The sequence below is a fragment of the Gadus macrocephalus genome, chromosome 1 (genome assembly GCF_031168955.1).
Source record: "Gadus macrocephalus chromosome 1, ASM3116895v1".
In the NCBI taxonomy this organism is placed as follows: domain Eukaryota; kingdom Metazoa; phylum Chordata; class Actinopteri; order Gadiformes; family Gadidae; genus Gadus; species Gadus macrocephalus.
In genome coordinates, this window is record NC_082382.1 from 12,561,828 (window position 1) to 12,581,245 (window position 19,418).

Genomic DNA, 19,418 nt, shown 5'->3' on the forward strand with positions numbered 1-19,418 from the left:
AGGGACCATCTCTGACCCCTGTTATCTGGTTTCCTTTTTCTTGGATAGAGCACATCTTAGATCTTCCAATGTCCAAAGAGAGTCAGAGATGTGGTCTGGTGGTCCCATGCTCTCCAGAACAGGTCTCAGGTTCTTGTTGATCTTAAACACTCACACTCGTTAACACCTGTTCTTCTCAGGCCCTGTCGGACAAGGAAGAACAATCCATGAAGACAGGTTGATGAAATGCAAAAATGCCTATTTTTTTAAACATGATTTCAGACACATCGTGGTTATCGAAAGATATGGATATAAAAGTAACTTTGTGGCATGTTTCACAAAATGAATCCGTGTGTAAAGATTGTCATTTATTTTACCTAGATTGCCCCAGATTCTGCCACTGAGCTTCTCACCGAGCAGATACAGAAGATAACACCAGCCATCAAAAACTCCCATTAATACAAATACACTGATAAGGTTTATTTTGCCAATGAGGTTAAGCCAAAATACCTGAGGAGATTCAGGAGATTTATTACATTTTAAAAAATGAGGTGGGCTTTGTTACACTACAACATAATACGAAATAGCCATTTTATAACACATAGTCAACAGTCTCCAGTTGCAAATGATGGTCACAAAATATATGGCTAATGCTGCCAATTCTGGAAACGACAGAATTACAATAGAAGAGTATTTGCAGAATGCAGATATAGCCTACCATGTCAAATAGAGTAGACAAGAGAACAATATCAGTGTAGCCCCTTTAATTCTGGAATTATATACATGATTCTGAATGTCCATCTCCACAAGCACCAAGGGCACAATTATGGTGTGCTGTAAACAGAGAGAGGGACATGGTGAAAAATGTATATCTTTGTTGCTGAAAAGCTCTTGATATTGCATGTCCGTCTAAAGTTCAAATCATTGCATGAAACGTAACATTGCATGGTTCAACCAATGAGGAACATATGTCTATATCCGGAATCCCTAAATTGTTATTAAACGACAGAGTGAAAAGATAGCAGGCAAATATTGAAACATGAATGCAAAGACATGAAACCCACGTTACGCAGGCAGCCATAATGCTTCTGGTTGCAAAAGACACTTTGAAATTTGAATAAGTGAAGGCTTGCACAATTAATGTTTGTGTCATCAGCCCTCAGGCCAGAGCACAGATACATAAGTCCAGAGAGCTGTACAATTTTTGTTTACGCCTATTGTCTAACCTTCTACTTATATTTCTTTTTTCTGTGAGTGTGTTTTAGCGTGTGTGTGTGTGTGTGTGTGTGTGTGTGTGTGTGTGTGCGTGCGTGCGTGCGTGCGTTGTGCGTGCGTGCGTGCGTGCGTGTGTGTGTGTGTGTGTGTGTATGTGTATGTGTGTGTGTGAGCCTGCATTCATCAAATACAAACAACGCAAATAAATGACTGATAAATGTTCTGGTGAACCTTCTGGAGAAATCTAATTTATTTGTTTTAAGTGAATACTCGTATGTAAAAATGTCATTGTTTATACTCTCTAATCATCTCTCCCTAATTACAATTACTATTTTAATTTAATCTGGCACGGTTGGTATACCCATGCTGCCTTGCGCGCGATTTCATTTTGCGCTACTAGACACGAAATAGGCTCATCTCAATGTAGATTGAGATGAGGTCTGGCGTTAGCTAGGCTAGCATGGCCCATGAGAAGAAGCAAATGTTAAAATGTAACACTGTGGACTTTGTCCACTTGTTTGTCTTTCTCTGTCTTTGCCTGTTGGAATGGGTCTTGGTTTGTGTGGCTTGCAGAATTGCGTGGCTTGTAGGCAAAAAGACTGTTTTGCATTCATCATACACAATCAAGGCAAATGAATGACTTATAAATGTTCTGATCAACCTTCTGGGGAAATCCAAATGATTTATATTTTTAAAATTTCTTTTTTTGTAATCCATCCCAAAATATGTTATAATTTTGTTATAATAAAAAAATGTGATGTAATAACTGTAATATGTTTGTCTGTCACCGCCCATGAGAAGAATCAGACGTTAAAATGTAACACTGTGGATGGTGTCAACATGTTTGTCTTTCTCTGTCTTTGCATTTTAGTTTGAGAATGTTGGAATGGGTCTCTTCATTTGCATGCAGCTTTATGCGTGGATGTATTTTGTTGTTTGTTTGTCTTCATGAATATCATTTGTGCTTGTGTGTGGGTGTGCATGTGTGACCTTTCAGAGCCAAAACAGATTTGCATCCATAATATAATAAATGACTTAGACAAGGCATTAGGCCTACATCCTGATAAACCAAGGACAAATTTAATTGGTAATGCTTTAAATTACAGCCTGAAATGTACAGCATCCTTTCTCTGGAGTTACAGTGTCATCTTTCGTACTAACGGTGTACCAATACTTGCTACATGGTACACCTTGGCGACGACCTCCGATCAAAGGTCCAGGGTCGGTGTATCGTCGTGGATATTGTCAGGCATGGGAGAAATTGTCACAGCTGCCCATCACCTCACCAGCTAACCTTATTGCTGGATGCTCCGTTATGGCTTCATGGCCCCGCCTGCCATCGGTGGACAGAATTCACCTGCTCCTCCTAGATGTCTCATTTGTGTTCCGGCGCAACAATGGTGACAATGTTGAAGTCGTTAAAATGTTAATTCTTCGCCCTGACAAGTGTGTTTGACCGGTATTACAGCTCCTCGAGATACAAGCTTACCTTTTTCCAGCTCTGTGCACGGCCTAATTTGGTCGTGTTGGCTGCAGTTCACCCGTCACACAGGAAATATCTCAGGTTTGCGTTCGAGGGCGAAGATCACGAGGTTCATGGTTCTGGCTCTACCTAGCGCCGAGGACATTCATAGAGGTGACTGACGCAGTTGTAGCTTCAAAATGGACGCAAAGAAATAGGAGTGATATGGGCTAGTGTTATTGTGTACGCAACTGTAGCACTATTGTACCTTGGTACACCAGACTGAACAGAAATCCATCCTCTCAGAAGGATACCGTATTGGTGTGATCCAATTAGTCCACTTAACCCTGGATACAATAGTTACCTTTAGCCTTCCCTTCCGAAAAAACGACCTCACAGAACAGTAATTAAATGCAAGTTTCTATTGTCCATACATTTAGGAACGGCAGGCTGGGGGGATGTTAACAAGATTAACTTTGGCAAGTGTGAGATCAAACCCAGGGAGAAGCAAATCTGCAATACACACACATACACTCACAAACCTTTTCAGAAAATGTGTCACACTGTTCCAAAAGAGTGGTCAACAGTATTCTTGCTTAACATATTTAATGTTAAAATCTAATGACATATTCTGTATTGTATAGTTTGCAGAGTTAAACTTAAATGTACCAATTTATGAAATGATGAATTTTCTGCTGTTTAAATAGACAGTAAGTAACCATAAATTGATTAACATTAACAATTCATCATCGGGTAATAAAGTTGAGCGGTTAAATAAGTAAGTGACATTTTAGGACTTCATATTAGTTTGGTTCTGAGGACGTTTTCAGAAATATATAATGAATTAAATATCAGCATTGATGCAATGTAGTGCAGTACTGTGCACTAGTAATAAACACACATGCCCTTCACGGTGGAATTCCCTTTAATTCTTCCAAAACGACAATTTTTTTTCACGGTAAAATAATCGATGAAAGAGACAGAATGAGAGATAGGCTATAGGAGTGTGTGTGGCTGATGGCTGGTTTAAGCAGCCTCACCACAGCCTCACATTCTGGCCCAAGCCAGAATGATCAGACACTGGGGCGTGGTAAGGCTGCACACCTGTTTCACATTGATTGCTCAATGGGAAACAGGTTAAAACACGCGTTACACTTCCGGCTCCGTTATATTCAACCTTGGCAAAACCCGGTTTCAACATCACTACCCTGCGTCCTTGTTTTTGAGGAGCCCAGTAAGGTTCACCCAGGTGGAGTGTGGTAGTCACGTAGGTGGCATGCAGTTGGACATTGCTACAGACTTCAATTACAAAGAAGAGTCAGAGGAAACAAAAAGGTAACCGACTATGGGTTAAGGGAATGTCAAGGATCATCTTTGACCCCTGTATTTCTGCTTTCCACAATTTCAATCTTGGATATATAGAGTACATCTAAGATCCTCCAAACTCCTTTGAGAGTCAGAGATGTGGTCTGTTGGTCCCATGTGTCCAGTCCAGGGGTGGCACTACAGACCAGATCTCAGGTTCTTGTGGCTGATCTTACACACTTACACTCTTTAACACCTTTTCTTCTGAGAACCTTTCAGACAAGAAAGAAAAGTGAATGAACTACAAAGACAGGATGATGAAATGCAAAAATATCCCTTTTAAAAAATAACATGATTTCAGACACACAAGATGTATATATAATGAAAACTGCAAAATCTTCGCTAAACGAATCAGTGTGCTATTTATTCTCACCTGGATGGCCCCAGATTCTGCCACTGATCTTCTCACCGAGCAGATACAGTAGATATTGCAAGCCAGCACAGATTCCAAAAAATAGAAGTATGGTCACAAGGCTTAATTTGTTAAGGAAGGGGTAAACCCAAATGCCTGAGGCATGGTGCACCCAGAGGACCCTATCAAAAGGCAGAAGAGCATGGACACAAGAATAAGCTTTGCAGAAACTCTTTACTGCCATCTAAAAACAGGACCAAAATATAAGGCTAATCGTGTCTGCCAGCATTTGATGGCAGCTCCGTTATAAATTGATATCCCACTTGAGTGAAACTGCAAAATATACAATAGAATTTGAAGAAGAGTATTTGCAGACCTACCATGACATATATAGTAGACCAGAGAACAACATCACTGTAGCACCTTTAATTCTGGAAGCATATGCATGATTCTGAATGTACATCTGCACAAGCACCAATGGCACAATTATGGTGTGCTGCAAACAGAGAGAGGGACATTGTGAACTTTTTTTAATCTCTCTAGCTGAAAAACTCTTGATATTGCATGTCTGTCTAAAGTTCAAATCTTTGCATGAAACTTACCATTGCATGGTTCAACCAATAAGGAATAATGGCATCGATTACTTTTGGATACACTAGTTCACGGTCAACAGCATAGATTGACCAGAAAGATGAAAACACAAACTGGAAATACAAAGCAATGACAACTTTACTGGCAGCTCTATATAAAACTGACTGAATGGTTATTCACCACATTTCAGTATAACATGGAGAGCTGGCGTTACTTACGGTTGCATATGGGAAAGCAAACATAGTGAATAAGTCATCTCTTAATTTCACCAGAAGGGATTTAAACCCACCACCGCGTTTATATTTTGCAGGAAACACCAAGTTGACAATGTCCGTCAGGACACACAGTGCGAAGAACAAGGTCTGCAAAACCTGGAAGAGTTGATATTTTTATGTTTATTAAGCCCTTAGTACGTAGTCTCGTTCTGGACATCAATGGCAGATATACATACCAAATTGAGGAAGGTTAAATATTTCCATTTCCCACCGTAGGTGATCTTTCTGGTGTCTATACCCGAAGTCGTTAAATTGGTATAAAACGACAGAGCGTAAACATACCAGGCAGATATTGAAACATGAATGCAAAGACATGAAACCCACGACACGCAGGCAGCCATAATGCTTCTATTGGCAAAAGACACTTGACTGAAATGTGTATAAGTGAAGGCCTGTACAATTAATGAAATTAATGCGTAATCAGCCCTCAGATCGGAGTAGGCCTACGGATGTATAAATTACAGTGAGCGGTGTGTTCTAAGTCTAACCCTCTTGTTCTATTGCTTTTTCTAGGACTTTCAGACATCTGTATAGTTATTGCTGCCACCTATTGGCGACCATTGGAAATCGCTTTTTATTGTATATTTAATATTTAATTGTGTGTGTGTGTGTGTGTGTGTGTGTGTGTGTGTGTGTGTGTGTGTGTGTGTGTGTGTGTGTGTGTGTGTGTGTGTGTGTGTGTGTGTGTGTGTGTGTGTGTGTGTGTGTGTGTGTGTGTGTGTGTGTGTGTGTGTGAGTGTGAGTGTGTGTGTGTGTTTCTTACAAACAAGGGAAATAAATGGCCAAGCAAGGTCCTGAGTTTTAGTAAAACTAAGTAGGCCATTCTGTAAAAACATTGGTTGGACTCCCTACTTATTATTATTTTATTTGGGTGCTTCCCAAGAGGCTTATTATTCTTTTCCTTTTTCTTCCACATCCAGACACTTGTATTCGCCAGCCACTGTTGACCATTTGGAAATCTGAATCTTCTAATAAAGTAAATAAACATCAATATTTGTGTATGTAAGTCAATATATACACACAAAAACTATGAAATCATACTTTTTTGTAACTAGGTGTACACTGTGTTCAAGTTTAGTTTAGCAATGTTTCCAATTTCCATCCAATTTTAAGTGACATAAATAAGACTTTTTCATAAGGCATGTAATCAAGGGTTAGGGTTAGGGTCAATGCATTAACCACTAGCAAACATTAAAATAAATCATCAAAAGTGAGTAAGGATGACCTGGGGGGGCACATGTGTTTGCCTTACTGTGTCTTTGCAGAGGCCCATGTTTGTATGAGAGGGTTGGTATGTGTTTTGTTTGTCTTCATAAATATTGCTTGCTGTTGTGTTTGCGTGTGTGTGTGTGTGTGTGTGTGTGTGTGTGTGTGTGTGTGTGTGTGTGTGTGTGTGTGTGTGTGTGTGTGTGTGTGTGTGTGTGTGTGTGTGTGTGTGTGTGTGTGTGTGTGTCTGTGTGTCTGTGTGTATGTGTGGGAACTTTCAGGCAAAAAACTGTTTTGCATTCATAATATTTACCTACAAGGCAAATAAATGACTTAGACAAGGCATCAAGTCCTGTTGTCAAATAAAATCTATTTATATTTAAGTGAATGTATATTTGGAAATTCAAGGCAAGCATCCAAAAGTGAATACTTAGAAGGTCAGCCCCTGAGAAGAAGCAAAGAAGCAATTGTTGAATGAAAAAAATAAATCTCTGTCTTTATAGTTGTGTGAGAGCATTCGAAAAAATGTCTGTGTAGTGCTGTCAAGCGATTAAAATATTTAATCGCGATTAATCGCATTGATGTCATAGTTAACTCACGATTAATCGCAAATCTTTTTTCTATGCTAAATATCCCTTGATTTCTTTGTCCCATTAATTGTTCTCATTTTAATGCTCTTATCAACATGGAGAAGTGCATCGGCTTGCCTTGTGCAAATGTTTTTTTATTGATAACAACATTGGCATATACTCATCAAAACAGGACGATACAAAAAAAAGCCTATAGTGCAATTAAACGATGAACATACAAACATACTGCCTTGAACATAGCAGTTAGTCAGGCTACTGCTTCTTTGTTTTGAGCCAAAGAATATATATATTTGTAATAAATTGCGTTAATCGCACGATAAAAAAATTAACGCCGTTAAAATCGGTTTGGTTAACGCCGTTAATAACGCGTTTAACTGACAGCACTAGTATATATATACATTGCTTGTGTTAAAATGAAACTGAACATTTTGTAAAGTAAGGCAAGGGGGGATGAACATATACAAGATGTATAGTTCTTCACCATCTCTGGCATCCAATGTCTCCTTGGCTCAGAGCTTTAGTCTTCTAATTCCTTTTCTTTTGAGTCCCTGTCACACAAAAAAGAAAAAATGCAGAATATGTATCCTGACTACAAACACAGGTCAATTAAAAGCAAAGATGTTCCCTTTGCAAACACATCATTAGCCGTTGCTAAATTTGTGGCATATCGGTTCACCTGAATCAATGTGATATGATTATATGTCAGTTTTGATCTCACCTAGATTGCCCCAGATTCTGCCACTAAGTTCCTGCCCGAGCAGATGCATTAGAAGAAGTAAACCAAGAGTAACTCCACTAATTACAAGTCTACTCATAAGACTTATTTCGCCGAGGAAGGTGTAGACCCAAATACCTGATGCATGGTGCACCCATTGGAGCCTAGCATAAAGAAGAACACAGTACATTTTCACAAATGTTCAACAACTATTTTTGTTTCTTAAACCAAATAACAGTTATCTGCTGTATATGACTATCAAAGTAGACTTGTGTTATGCAAAATCTGGCTTCAGCTCTTATGAAATTCACGCTCTACTTGGGTGAAACTACAAAAAAACACTAGAACAGTATTAGCAGACCTACCATGATATACAAAGTACACCAGAGAAGCAAATCAATGGGACACTTTTAAGTCTAGAAGAATATACATGATTCTGAATGTACATCTGCACAAGCACCAAGGGCACGATTATAGTGTGCTGCAAACAGAAAAAATGAAATTAAAACATGAATTAGATATACTTTTCGTAATATTTCAGTATTTAGTTAAATTTAAAATCATTGCAAGAAACTCACCCTAGCATGGTTCAACAAAGGAGGAGCGATGGCCCCACCAGGTACTAGTGGGGTAAACTGTGCTCGGCCAGCGGCATATGCTGCCCAGAAAATGGATAACACTAACTGGGAATATAAAACAAATACAACTTCACTGGTAGCAGGTTAATTGAAAATTCAGTAGACTATACCATATTGTTAATTATTATAATTATAATTAATTATGTGACTTACGGTTGCATATGGAAAAGCAAACATAGTGAAGAGGTCATCCCTGAATGTGACCAAAAGGGATGGGACCCTGCAGTCACGTAACAATTTGGCATGAAACATCAAGTGGACCATGTCGATCAGGACACACAGTCCGAAGAACACGGTCTGCAACACCTAAGAGTTTATTATGGATTATTATGGATTATTATGGTTATTGAGTCTAAAACAAGTAGGCATATGCTTCTAGACGTAAAGGACAGATATGAGTCTACATACCAAATTCACGTAAGTTAAATATTTCCAATTCCCGCCGTAGGATAGTTTCCTTGTATCAAAACCCAGCATCTCTAAATACCAGAGTTCATAGTGCAGAACAAAAACGTACCAAGCAAATATAAAAGAATGAATGCATAGACAAGTGACCCACGATACGCCGGCAACCATGATGATTCTTCGGGAACGTTCCCTTGTAAAATGGAAAAACTGGAGAGGTGTAAACAAGTGAACCTGTACATTAAGTAAACTAGTCCTCGACCCTCAGGCATGTAACAGACCTGAAGGTCTATGCAATTCCAACCGTCAACAAAGATTCAATAGTGGTTAGCAAATAACTCAGTTTTTTCTACCACTTCTACCTGCAGAGCAGGTAGGCCTACTGGTAGTGTTTTATTAGCCTACCTCACACCTCACCCTTCTGGAAATAAACAATGTCGTACAATTAGTAAGCCTAGGAATTATCTACAGTTATTTTATTTTGTATCTATTACATGCGTAATTGATACAATTTCTGATGGAATTTAAATGTGTGGCGCAAAATAAAACGCATATATTTAGACGTAGATATAAAATATATTATGTCGCTTTGTATATTTCCGATACATTATATTAAATCATTTTAAATGGCAGGAGATGATCGGGAGTGTAAAGGGAGCTAGTATCCCTTGGCAATAAAGTGTTTATTGACCTTGCTCCGATAAATCTGCTGCAAACAGCCTGTTAAACATCTCATTGAATGAATTAACACTCAAGAGAATCATCATCCATGTAAACAATATAAAGTTATAGGCTATGTTATTTCATTTGATCAGTCATTCTTCCATACGACTATCTTATCAAAAAAAAAAAAAAAAAATCTAACTTGAAATCGAACAGATGCTACTCAAGGATCAAGTATTTCCTCAGTATTAAGCCAATGGCTGAAGGGATTCTTCAAGATCACCGCCAGATGGCAGTAAATGTTAAGTCCGCAGGAGCGCAGGGACCATACCATACCATATCATGGACCAGTGATTCCCAACCGTTGGCTTCAGGTGTACCATTCAATTGATCAAGACCTTTCGCTGTGCATCTCATGTGAAAACGGTAAAAAATCGAGAACTGCACATACAGTGGCTGAGCAAAGAGCGCCGGCTACTGTATGTGCATTTATTACTGCAAGAAAGCCATTACCGGTGGGAAATAGTGGAAAGAAATGTCAGCAATACTGCTCATGCTCCCAGTGTGTTTAGCAAAAACACATTAACGCAAACAATCTATGGAAAACATTTGATGGAATGCACAAAGATGCTCTAATAACAACAAGCCATAAAATATATTTGCTGAATAGCATAATGGGTATGTTGTTTCCATTATTGTAAATGTGTCACGTACCACAGGTTGAAAAACACTGGCCTGTATAAAACGGTTTTAATGATAACCTGCGGTGCATGTTCAATGGGGTATACATACAATAGTTTCAAATTCTGTTTAAATGTTCTATTAATTATATTTCTATGCCAATAAAGCCGCTTCTTCCGTGCTCCACATCGGCAAATACACAATGGCTGATGGGATATGAGTTTAAATAGGAGTCCCTGATGTTAAATTCAGCTAGGGGCGGATACTATAAAACTACATTTCCCAGCAGCCCCATCTACGCTGTTAAACCTGTCACTGATGGCAAACGTGTCTGTAACCAACCGTTCCTCAAGCTCTGGCAAGCGGCAGAGAGGCGAGGAGACCGGGCGCCGTAACCATGAACTGCTTTAAGACCTAGCAGAAACCTCTCCAACCGGAGACATTCAACCTAAGACATCTACATGACAAGGCGAAGCGCAAGAACAACAATCATGCAGTACAAATACAGGAGAATCTAAGAGCCAAGGTTGGATCGCTCGTTCATTCCACATCTCTTGACGCAGATCAGCTGGCGTAGCAGCCGGGTGGGGAGTCCGCATGATGTCCGTGGAGGAACAGCGATATTCCGACGCTATGCGGCTCACGGAGGCCGGCCCGGAGGGGCTGTGCGGGGAGATGGAGCGTCTTTCCCGGGAGTTGAGTGAGACCACGAAAGAGAAGATCCAGGCTGCAGAATACGGGCTAGTGGTGCTGGAGGAGAAGCAGCAACTCAAACAGCAGTATGATGATCTGGAGGTCGAATACGAGACTGTGCGACAGGAGCTCGACCTGCTTAAGGAGGTAGGTGGTGCCTGCTTTGGCTATGGAAAACACTACCTTAAACATTACAATGATACATTTAGGTTCAGATGTTGTGATTTCGAACCGTCTCTCTCACAGTAACACACGCTGATGAAGATACACCCACAATACACAAGGTCAAATTTGAGCGTCAATGAACGTCCATTCAGGGCTGGTCCTGTGTTTATTAATGCAGCATATATGGTCCCCTCTCCCCCGAGTGTCTACTTGTTATTCTAGGCATAATTCTCTAAATGCTTGCTTTTCTTTACCACCTATAGGCCTATGCTCTGTTGACTGTCACATTTGAATTACATATTCAAATGATCAGTGCTAGGATCCAAATTAAAATAAAAACTGTCCAAATCAAAATGACATTTTGCCTTCATACATTGCCATTAGTTATTGATTAATAGTTCATGTGTCTCAGTTAATTATAAGTTGTGGTATGTGTGCACTATTGTTTGTGTATTTATAGGATTCTTAAACTGCTTTCAACTAAAAGACAATTGTTCCAATCAACTACCAACTCTATTTCTGAATTATATTTATTGTTGGGTTGCAGAGCAGTAAATCAATGCAATGACAAACAAGGCGGATACGTTTGGTCTTAGAACAGGAACTACCGGCAGAGTTAAGCATGCAGGCAGGATAGGTTTTTTGAATTTTGAAACTTCCCGCTCAAAGAGTAAAGCATGAGCAACGCATCGGAAAACTAGTTACGACTCTGGAGGCATGGGAAGAATGTGGGCCATGACGCCACAGAGGCAGAGCTGGAGCACTGGATAAAGGATGAGTCTGTTTTTCCCTCAACTGTGGTGAACTAATTTCCAACTGGACTCCCACCTTGGTGTCTCCCTATCGCTCTCCTTTTTCGGTCTCTTAATCTCCCTCTATCTTTCAGAGTTATTAATTATAGAGGGGAATACGTAGGTTTTATTTGTCTAAGATCCTTTAATTAACACAATATTTAGTCTTTCCCTCATTTTCTTGGCATCCATTTAGCCAGATCCATAACCAAAGAACGTCATTGAATATGATACTGTATTTTTCGCAGACAAAACTCCTCTCCTGCTCTTTTAATGTTTTAGCTAGCCAAAAACAACCTGGGCTCTATTTAAAGATCTATTTATCCGTTTGACACTCCCTCACTCACTCACCGAAAAGAGTAAATTATAGGCCGACAAGTCTTACTTCAGCATTTAATTATAGGATGAAGGTCCAGTTTAATTAGGGCCAGGTTCACCTCTGTTATTAACAAATATCTCCCTCTCGCTCCTCTCTTGCAAAAGCAATGCTGACCCCAACCAAGAAAAGAAACCACGATCAAACAAACCAATTACTTCCAACTAAAATGTAATTCCAGAAAAATCTCTCTTGCCCTTTTACTGGGAAACGCAAACACTTAACTCCTCAGCTGTGTGGATGACCCTTGTAAGCGACTCTGTTAAAGAGGAAAGGTTGTCATTGGTGTCCAGCTGGTGCTTGAATTTGTGGCCACAATGTTGTCCCTTTCTCAAGCTACTGTGTCAAGAGCACCAGGGTGGACATACTCAGGGTTTGAGATTTACTGAAGGGCATGACCCTATAGCTTCACCCATGACCATTAACCAATTGCTAGGTGCTCATCAGAAATCATAATGGCAGTGGGAAAACTCCAATTTAATCTTCACCTAGCAGAGGGTCAGATTAATGTGTGCCTACTCCCTCCCTCTTTTTCTTTCTCCATGCTGGTTTCAGGAATATGGATGAATTCTGAAAAGTGCTGTTGCCTAGTAACGGTACCACCCCTGATTTGTTCTGGTTTCTCGCTGCTTCCACCATGGTTGTTGTTTGCTGCACGTCGTTGTATGAATGCAGTGCAACGAGGCTTCAGTAGCTTGACAAACAGAGAATGAGAGTAATTTCTTGAAGTCAGCGCACTTCCTGGTAATGATTCCATACGATGCCCTGTCTGATGGTCTTATGTTCGCCGCAACTGCATTCCTGGTAACCTTTCGGCCTCTTCTGATGAGGACAAGGATGTAACCCTCCTGTTTGCCTGGTCGATGACCTCTGTTGATACAGGGTCACTGTCGGACACTATGTCTGCTTGTTCGCTTTACTGCCATAGTTTCCCATTCCCATTCTTCCCCAGGCCCAGCACAGTAGAGGGGAAAAGAGGGTACAGGCCATGCTGAGTTGTAGTTTTTGTCTCTAGGCTCATCTCTGTTTAGCTTTATTGCCACATTGAGTGCCTCTTTATTGAATGTTTCTATTGACTGTCACTCACGTCCTCTCAGCGTGCAGTCAAATGCCTTCTGTGGGACAATCAAAATCTAGCTATATTGTGATTTGTACAGAAATGCACAGGCTGGCGGGTTCACACCAGATCACTGCTCTGGGTCCTGAGTCTGTCTGAGTTTTATTTTACATAAAAGATATATTACCAGCCAGGTGACAAGTGGTTTCTCTTCTGTGTAGCAGCTTATTCTGTAATAATAATTAACAGTCAATAAACGTGTAAGGTTATGACAAAGCCATGATACCATGATAACTACAGGGTGAAACTGCAGTCTCAAGGTGTACCCTAAAGAAACAGAGGATATTTGTAACTCTACTTTAATGCTCCAATTATTGATTTTCTGCCGCTAATCCAACTATGAAGACGGGCTGGAAGTCTTGCAGCCCTCAAGGTGCAAGTCAGTAGCACGTCAGCAGAGCTAGAATAGCAGGGTTATTGGTGTAAGGCTTCATTTGAAACCAATGCCCTCTCTCTGGGTTGTGCAGGAAAGTCATGGAATGACACAAATACGTCATGATCGCTCCTTAGACAACAGAGGCATCTTACTTTGTTCTTCCAAGATTTCGTCCCTTCTAATACCGGACTCTCGTACACATACACCATAACCACGGCTAAGGGGCCATATTTGACAAAGGCCTGGTGTTCTTTGGGTCCTTGTTGCATTGTACAGACTAGAGTGTCAGAGAACACAGCAAAGCCATTCAATCACCCCTTGCTCGTGTTCTCCCTCACCCTTCCCTATGCTTGTAGCAGCAGCTGGCTTCTGTGCTGTGGAATTCATCATGGACAATTGCAAACCTAACTATGCCTAAGCTCGTTAAAAGCGGTGCCCTCTGTGCTCGGCTTGCTGACCTTTTGTATGGCTGAGCCCAGTGAGGTTAAACGCTCACAGAACAGAGGGTATGAAAAAGGGCAGATTGGAGAGAGGCGTCCCATTGTGGCTCTGTTGTTAGAGCACTGCTCAATTTTGTCCGTTTGAAATGGCAGATCAGTAAAGCACATATCACCTTGTGTCCCGAAACAAGGTTATCAGGTGTAACTTTAAAGCTTTATGTGTAAATCGCTTTGGAGATACAATGAATGCTTATTGAACATTGACACCACGTTCTCTGTCAAAATGATTGATTTAGCTTGTATTGTTTGTCCAACTGCGCCCAGCATTGTTTTACGTTTTCTAACCCGCCCATAAACCTACATTATGTCTTCCCGTCCGGTCGCACCGCAATTAAAGCGTAATCTTAAAATGGCGCTAAATAAAATCCCAAATAAAATCCCAGTAGCCCTAAGAGGATAAATGCCAGCCACAACACAGAGGGTTTATGCAAGTCTGGAAGCTGGGCCACAGCTCGTCACCATAAGCCCAGTCTCTGTTGCCATTGAAAGGTATTTCTATTTACTAGCAATGCATACTCTGCTAGCTACATGACCTTTGGCTCCCTCACGCCTGGGGCACTGCTGTAAATGTAGCGATAGTAAGGATTATGTAAGGTTGCAGAAGGTGTTATAATGGCCCTTCATGAAATAATATGGGCGAGAAATCCTGCTTCTATTTCAACAATGTATCACGGGGTTGGGCTGATAAGAAACCAGCAAACCACACACACAAAAAAAAAAGCTTCCTTCAATGTGTCTCTTGACCACAGAACACCATATGCCTCTGCAAAGTAATTAAAGATTCATTACTTTACTCAGTTTTAGGTAAAAGAGGCCACCGCTAATCCTAAATGATTGGAAAATAGACTTGGTCCTTAACCCTCACAAACAAATCAGCACTTCGCAAACACAGTTCAAGTAATGATAATGGGCATTCATGATGGAGTGAATAGGTCAGTGAAACAAGCCAGTATTTCATTCAGTCAAGGTAGCCAGTCTTATGGGGTAGGGCAGAGTTTGGATAAAGACAATAAAGTTGTCTTTTGAAGATGTAAAATGTGTACATTGAGTCTGTTCTCTGGATCTTATCGAAAGAAAGAGTTATTTCATTTTTTTAACAAATTATGAGAAACAAGCTCATCAGGAATCAAGTCAAAGGTAAAGAGAATAACCTTACGGAAGCCTCACATACTAGTCCTGACTCCCTGACGATAATCCTTTAATGAAGACGTTTGGCCAGATTAGGCAGAGAGCCAGGCTAAAAGCAGCACATGAGGTATCAATACAGCACTACTCTGTCTGACCATGAACTCAGGATTGGTGGTCACCATTCTCCCTCCCTCTCGCACCACACGCACACACAGTCAAAATGACCAGGTGATGTGTGCATTTGATACGATGCAAGCTAAATGTAGTGTAGTCGTGCGTTGTTTCAGGACCCATCATTGTTAATTGTTGTTGGCTTTATTGGTTGTGTGCTGCTAAAAAGCCATTCAAAATAAAAAAGCCTACGGTGCAGGCCTCGTCTTACAGCCATGAGGCACATTCCACAGAAGCCAGCTTATTGTTCCAGGGCTACGTTTCATATTGCTGCTTCAGGTGGGTGTTTGCTCATTCTGTAGGATTGCTGAAAGACCCTTTGTAACCGATATAACGCTGATGTAACTTCGTAAAAAATGTCTGCTGTCACGTACTGTGGGCGTGGATGGGTGCGTGTGATCGCATGGTGATATCTGTTTGGCATTACGGTGACTAGTACTCAAAAGGGAGATTGTGTCGGAGCATCAGAGGGGTATATCTGTGTGGGTTCTGTCCTGCCTTCTGACAAGCGCCAACTGCCTCGATGTTTTGTCGCTGTCTGTCAATCCTTTTGGGTTGTTTTGTTTGTGACCGTTAATCTTGTCCTTGGTGTGTGTTTAGTGACACCCTCTCTTCCCTTCACCCCCTGCACTTTGAAGTTCGAACTCAGTCTCCTTCCCTTTATTGAGTTGGAGACAAAGCCTCCTACACCCGGCTTCCTGTTTACAGCTCTGAAGAGCTGGAGGTATTAATAGACAGGAAGCATCAGAGATATGATTCATCTGTCCGGATGTCCTTGTTTGATTGGATGAAATGGCCACGTGGTTGTTCATCATCCACCACCATCAAGATAGGGCATCGTTACACTGGACACAGGTTGTTTGGCGGATTTCCTGTGGCATTACTCATCTCGTTGTAGTCTAAGCACACAAGGTGGTCAGAAATCAAGGGCACACAAATGTGACTGCGTAGGTCTAAATAAAGTTGCTGAGATTGTTTAATTTTTATGGTCTTTAAACTCCCACGGAGGCAGAAATAAACAGGAATGAGCATGTCTCTGCCAAAGTGCTAGAAAGGGCAAGAATAAGAGGATTCATTATTTGATTACAATTATTAAAATCTAACATTTAGTCTTCTTCCTCTTTCTTGCTTGTGTAAATCTTTTGCATGAGGTACGCTGCATTGCTTTGTGTTGAACATTCGTTGCCTGCTATCTTAGAGGAGCTGCATTTTAGTGGTGCGTCTCTCAGGAATTCCAGACAGGAGTGGTTTTATCTGGTTGGTTTGGAGAAAGGCTAGGTGAGGGCTACATTTTATCATTCACCATTTAGCAAACTTAAAAACAATATAGTCCCTCTGCAATTCTAGCACATCATGAAAGAAGATCACCATGGCATGTTATCTTGATTGAATGAATCAAATCATGTAACATTACCAAACCTAATTTCATATCATCTGACATTTTGCCTGCAGGTTCCTTTCAAAATTAACCCTTTATCATACAGAGAGAGAAAGAGCGTAACGTCCTTCTTCTCCTTATCATCCCTAACCCCCCCCCCCCCAAATAAAAGCGAGGGGTTCTGGGTTCTCCCCGCCTGTGAAGCATCCATGCTTTGTTAGATTCCCCAGACACTCTGGATGTGAAAGGAGCAGACCCATGTGTGCCCAGACTGGCACCCCTAGGCTCAGTGGAGGCATGGAGACAAAAGAATGGATCAGGGTGAATGTACGTAGAAAGTAGTGGTTATCAGGACGCAGTGTATGAGCACTGAGCAGGGCGCCTGCCTCTCACAGCACACACAATGGTCTTCTGGGATCTGAGGGGAAGGAAGGGAGGGGTTGTAGTTTCACGTGTTCCAATCTCTCAGGGGCCTTTGAGAATTGTGGGGATGGGAGATTGAGAAAGATGGGAGGGGCAGCATTGGGCGATGCTAGTGTTTCCTGTGGGAACACTCTCCTTTTTAGATGGGGAATAGCAGAATAGAGGGCTCTTCTATCTGCTTTGATATGTTCTTCCATGCAAAAAAAATATTGCTGGGGGGCATACATCTTCTGAGCAAACCCGTAAACATGAATGCTTTGCGCAAACGTGGCGATTGAATGTCATAACCCAGGGCGTGTAAAACCTAACAGGGTTTGCTTACATGCATTTCCTGTCCTTTGTTTGAGGAGGAAAATACTCGGAATGATTTCCAATAAGATTCCTGATAAATAAATAAAAACAAGCCGTGATATGATATTGTTCAGCTGAAAGCTGGCTATTGTCTGTCCTTTTTTATTATTCCGATTCAAAGCCATAGATTTATATCCACGGAAAATAATAATGCAGACTGTGACGAGAATCCCATCATATTAACCCCTTATATCCCTCTGTCGGGGGCTCATATGGCGGGCCTGTGCCACGGTGACCCCAACGTGAAGGCCCCGCAGGGAGAGTCGCAGCAGGAGCCCATGGAGGAGGGAGGGCTACGTACATAATGTAATTACGCCTGTGTAAGGGGGCCGTGACTCTTTGTCTGCTCTGGGGTCTGGTGAGGACAAACCAACAGGCCAGCTTGTGGGTTTGTCTGTGTCTATGTGGGGGGGGGGGGGGGGGGTATTTGCAGAGTATAGATTTGAAAGTGCTACGGGAGGCACAGCTGAGGACAACCATTCGTCAGAGTTAGCTCAGTTTAATTAATATACACGGGTAAATAAAACCAACAAATGAGGCAAAGAGTCATTGAATGGGTTTGAATTGATGAGACAGAGTAAGGGTTGAGGTCCTCAGGAGGAACAGGCTCAGCTCGAGTCCTGGTGGCCACCCCCAACCCCCCCTGCCTGCTGGCAGATTGATGGGACCTGTCTGCAGGCTGATAGATGTTTCTTGAATGATGGAGGTGAATGCATTATAGTCCAACATGCAATATTAATCAAGTTGGGGGTACATTGATAAGGCTAAAGTCCATCTGGCTAATGCATTGTGTCTCAGTGATATGTGACTCTATTAACCAGTCCCTGACGTAGTCAACAAACAAACTGATCAGGGGTCTGTTGATGGGGAAACCCTTTGCCTTCCTTTAAACTTGACGTGTGCGCGTGCGTGTGCGTATGCGTGTGCGTGTGTGTGTTCCCAGCTGCACTCCTGGTGTATATCTTGTATCGTCAGAGGAGTTGTTTTGCATGGGTTTCCCCCCAAAGGAGAAGATCATGTATACACTGAGGAACACCCCTTGTGTTTCAGTGCTGTTTACCAGGTAGAGGCTCGGCATGAAACCACATAACAAAGAACTGGAAGAAATAACAAAATGAGATTTGTAGCGACCCGAGGTGTCGATGAGGATTATCACAAGAAAGCGAGAGCTGCCTGTGTTGGTCAGAGCCGCAGAAACTGCCATCTGCGAGAGTGTGAATCCGTCTGTTCTGCCCTGACTGACCGCCCCGCGATCTGTCGCTGTAATTGGCCTGGTTACCATAACGACGGCTGTTCCCCTGGGATGCTGGCGCGTGGATCCGGGAGATTTGAAACCCGGGTCTCGAGCGGCGCGAGAGTAGGGTACGGATCTCGAGCCAACCGACTGAAAGACTTACAGCAGGCCCCGGATAAAGCTTTCTTTGTGTTGCTAATTTTCAAGGGTCCTGCAGGCCCCCGGAATGGACGAGGATCACAGCCGCGATGCGAGTGATAAGGGCTCCACCACAGCCAACGCGCTGATAACGCTGAGCAAATGGAACCTGCCCTGTGGAGTCTCTGTCCTCCCAAGGGACGCTGGTGTTTGCCACTCAATTCAGGAGCAGATTTAGGAGCCAAACAATGCCGGGGATAAACATCCCGAGATAGATGGTGTTTTTTTAATGGACTGCAATAGCAAGATAATTCTGATTAAGTGGAACAATGGTGTACTTGAAAAAAAAATTGCCCTTAATCTCATTGAAAGTACATGTAAATCTGTATCTTTGGCACGAAGATGGATTTTGTAAGATCAAATTAATGTAAGCTATTAAT

The 19,418-nt window shown here is 41.7% G+C and overlaps 2 protein-coding genes across 4 annotated transcripts in view; one reads left to right on the plus strand and one right to left on the minus strand.

Moving 5' to 3' along the window:
• Positions 1 to 3,563: 3,563 nt before the first annotated feature.
• adtrp1 (androgen dependent TFPI regulating protein 1) lies at positions 3,564 to 5,715 on the minus strand. The gene is made up of 6 exons (XM_060043088.1): positions 5,416 to 5,715; positions 5,183 to 5,335; positions 4,976 to 5,077; positions 4,754 to 4,869; positions 4,395 to 4,555; positions 3,564 to 4,233 (listed from the first exon to the last, which is right to left on the minus strand). Exons 1-6 carry the CDS (start codon positions 5,578 to 5,580, stop codon positions 4,211 to 4,213), a joined length of 720 nt encoding a protein of 239 aa, XP_059899071.1. The 5' UTR covers positions 5,581 to 5,715; the 3' UTR covers positions 3,564 to 4,210.
• A 4,747-nt stretch (positions 5,716 to 10,462) lies between these two features.
• The window catches only part of LOC132450956 (protein bicaudal D homolog 2-like), a 39,184-nt gene continuing 30,228 nt past the window's right edge, over positions 10,463 to 19,418 (plus strand). For 2 of the 3 annotated variants that reach the window (XR_009523957.1, XM_060043202.1), the window contains exon 1: positions 10,464 to 10,977. Coding sequence is in view for 2 of the 3 variants with exons in the window: in XM_060043202.1 (XP_059899185.1) it covers positions 10,735 to 10,977 (243 nt within the window). In the remaining variant the exon portion in view is untranslated. Of the gene's footprint in view, positions 10,978 to 19,418 lie in introns of all 3 variants that reach the window. The other variant, XM_060043328.1, reaches the window with a different exon arrangement.